This window comes from Malus sylvestris, chromosome 10 (genome assembly GCF_916048215.2).
Source record: "Malus sylvestris chromosome 10, drMalSylv7.2, whole genome shotgun sequence".
Classification (NCBI taxonomy): Eukaryota; Viridiplantae; Streptophyta; class Magnoliopsida; order Rosales; family Rosaceae; genus Malus; species Malus sylvestris.
The window spans coordinates 20,397,605-20,401,098 of NC_062269.1; the positions used below are offsets into that span (position 1 = coordinate 20,397,605).

A 3,494-nucleotide genomic window follows, 5' to 3' on the forward strand; every position below is an offset into this window, starting at 1 on the left:
TAGGGTTACAAACTTCGATTGTGGCACCTATTATGGATCTTGGTTGCATTATCGGTGAGTGGATCCCTTCTTAAAGGGGGAGAAATTTTTCATTGTGATGGGAACACGAGTGATACATCATCTGTTTTTATGCGAGTGGTGATCAATTTTATTTTTAAAGTTATTAATTTTTTAACACACATATCCTACTATTTATATAATGACACGTGGTGTACTACCCCGTGTGCCGGTCACATTGAAAAATCTCTCTTAAAAAGGGCCTTTGTTTTTAGCAATTAGATCAAATTTCAAGTGCCCGAATTGGTGGATTTGGTGGAACCGGATCCCTTTCCGTTTTCAAGAACCATATTTCTCCTTTGGATAATGTTAGGAAGACTACATTTAGAGAAAAAAATTGCAAACTAAATGATGTACTGTCACCAATAGGAATAAGCACGTTTATACCAATCATCAACTTTCATGTATTTTAATTTCCAAAATTTTGTTCACAAATTTTTTCTCTCTACCATTAACTCTCTTTTTTGGACCTTTTAATATACATCAAAGAGACGTATCCAAATTACCTTGGTTCAAAACTAAGAACCATCCAATTTGTCCTGTGTGTAAAGATGTGACTTGCCTGACAAGGAATCAACATCTGCAGTTTCGTGGACTGATTGTGCACTTCATCTTCCTCTTATATAATTGGCTTCTACACTTTCTCCTAAATATTCAAACACATTTCCGAGCAAAGCTTCTAATTTAGAGCAGAAAATGGAGAAAGGACAGCTGAGAGCCTACAAAGCTCACTGCTTGATCTTACCCTATCCGAGCCAAGGCCACATGAATCCGATGCTCCAATTTGCCAAGCTTCTAGATCACAAAGGAGTGAGAGCCACTCTCGTGACGACTCGCTTTCTCTACAAGACAATGCACAGCTCAGGATCGAGCAGCGCAGCTTGGGAGACCATCTCCGATGGCTTCGATGATGCTGGGAGAGGGGACACAAACAGAGACATCTATTTGGGAAGGTTCTGGCAAGTGGGGTCAAAAACTTTGGCCGAGCTTCTTGAGAAGCTTTCGAACTCAGGGTCCCCCGTGGATTGTGTTGTCTATGATGCATTCATGCCTTGGCCTTTGGATGTCGCCAGGAAGCTTGGAATAGCGGGGGCAGTTTACTTCACTCAGTCTTGTGCTGTTGACAATGTCTACTACCATGTCCACAGAGGGCTGTTGAAGCTTCCTCTTGCTGATGGTCATTCTCAAATTTCACTTCCCGGGTTGCCAGCGCTGGATCCTTTGGACTTGCCATCGTTTGTTTACGATTGTAGATCTTACCCGGCTTTCTACAGCATGCTTGTGGGTCAGTTCTCGAATGTCGACAAAGCTGATTGGGTCCTGTGCAACACCTTTTATGAGTTGGAAGAACAAGTGAGTACATTGTGAAGTTCTCTCAATCATTTTTATTCACAGTTTTAGCTTTGATTTGATTAATTTTTAATTAGTTCAAGTAAATTAAACTAATTGCTATTGATTTTTCTGCTTAGGTGGTGGATTGGATGGCAAAGCTTTGGCGATTGAGGACCGTTGGACCAACTATACCGTCCAACTACTTGAATAAGAGACTCAAAGATGACAAAGAATACAATGTCAACTTCTTCAAATCAGACAATGATGCCTGCATAAAATGGCTAAATGAGAGGCCAAAAGGTTCCATTGCTTATGTATCATTTGGCAGCATAGCGAAACTCGAAGATGAACAAATGGAGGAGCTGGCTTGGGGCTTGAGGAGGAGCAAAAGTAGTTTCTTGTGGGTGGTTAGAGAATCAGAAGCGGCCAAGGTCCCAAAAGGGTTTATCGAGGAGACATCCGAGAAGGGTTTAGTGGTTTCGTGGTGCCCCCAAATGGAGGTTTTGGCTCACGAGGCGGTTGGATGCTTCGTCACACATTGCGGTTGGAACTCAACTTTGGAGGCATTGAGTTTGGGGGTTCCGATGGTGGCATTGCCACAGTGGAGTGACCAGCGTACAAATGCCAAATACATTATGGATGTGTGGAAAGTAGGGGTTAGAGCTCCAACTGATGAGAAAGGGGTTGTGAGACAAGACGTATTAGAACAATGTATAAGTGAAGTAATGGAGGGGGAGATAGGGGAAGAAATACAGAAGAACGCCGTGAAATGGAAAGAATTGGCCCGAAAAGCAGTGGATGAGGGCGGAAGCTCTGATAAAAACATTGACGAGTTCATTGCAAAACTGCAGAATCAAAGCTAGTGCCAAAGTCCAACAAAATCGAATCGAATAACTGTCTTGGTTTGTAGCAAAAGAATCGAATATCTGTGTTGATCCAACTCGACCTTATAGGTCCCACCTCATGTAAGAGTTGCACTAATAGCCTATCTTACCGAATTTTCTCTTACATTAGAGACATGTATTTCAAATATGTTAGTGGAAAAAAAATGCATATGTGCATGTGATCTTGTCTATTAATTGCAACCAAATAAGAGAATTATATAACAAATTAATACGAGCTCGTTCGTAGAACTTGACCTTACAAAAATGGCTTGTAATAGAAGAGAAGGGAGTTACTGTTAAGAGTACAGTTGCCTGCCGTGACCATAAGAAAGTTTAAAATATTTTTTTAATTTAGCGATGTATTTACGTTAATTTAATATCAAAGTCGCTATCCACGAATGTAGAATTAAAAACGCTCTATCTCAGGTCATCTCCAATGGAGAGGGTTAAAGGTCCAAAACCCAAAAAATAGTCTAATTTTCCCAAAACCTCATTTCCAACCAATGGCTAGGCTATATTTGTATGGAGCTCACTAGACTATTATTTGGCCAAAGGGGCATCAGGCTGGCCAAATGTAGCTCCTCCCAACCCTTTTTTGGAGCTTGGCTTCTTAGTTGCAATAATTGATTCAAATTCAATGACTAGATTTGAAAACTTAATTAAATTAACAAATAAATTTTTGGGAAACAGCAAAAAATGGGACAATTTCTTAATCTTAAGACAGAAATAGGACAAACCAGCCATGTGCACCAAGCACAAAATCGAAATTACTAAAATACCCACATATAAATACTAAAAATCATCAGTCCATTGCACCACTATTCTCGTTTGGAAGAGAGGGATGTCGACAGAGATCTGTGAGCTCTGGGTTTCTGATTTTGAAGAGAGGGAAGTCCAAAGAGAGGCAAGAAGAATGAGCTAGGTTTCGGGTTGACCTTACACAAATGTGGTGACTGGCATTGAAGAATCCAAGGATTTGGAGCCGATGAGCGCAGAGGAACTGCTAGGATCCCTCCTAGTTCATGAGCAACGCATTGAGAAGAATGCAAGCACCACAATGTTAGAGTAAGCTTTGGAGTCAAAGTTGAATATTGACAAACCAAATGGAGGTCATGGACAATGGAACTCACGTCATGGGAGTTCATCTAATCGTAGCCAAGGACGAGGCCGAGGAAAAGGTCAAGGCTATGCACAAAATCGAGGTTAGTTTCAAGAGTGGAG

At 41.0% G+C, this 3,494-nt stretch overlaps 1 protein-coding gene across 1 annotated transcript; it reads left to right on the forward strand.

Annotated features, from left to right (window-relative positions):
* Positions 1–664: 664 nt before the first annotated feature.
* LOC126584646 (mogroside IE synthase-like) lies at positions 665–2,464 on the forward strand. The gene is made up of 2 exons (XM_050248981.1): positions 665–1,410; positions 1,527–2,464. Exons 1-2 carry the CDS (start codon positions 754–756, stop codon positions 2,250–2,252), a joined length of 1,383 nt encoding a protein of 460 aa, XP_050104938.1. The 5' UTR covers positions 665–753; the 3' UTR covers positions 2,253–2,464.
* The last annotated feature ends 1,030 nt before the right edge of the window (positions 2,465–3,494 follow it).

Bases quoted from the DNA above. Each gene is read 5' to 3' on its own strand.
- LOC126584646 (XM_050248981.1), top strand. From the start codon at position 754: ATGGAGAAAGGACAGCTGAGAGCCTACAAAGCTCACTGCTTGATCTTA. The intron at 1,411-1,526 runs GTGAGTACATTG...TTTTCTGCTTAG, and splicing joins TTTATGAGTTGGAAGAACAA to GTGGTGGATTGGATGGCAAA.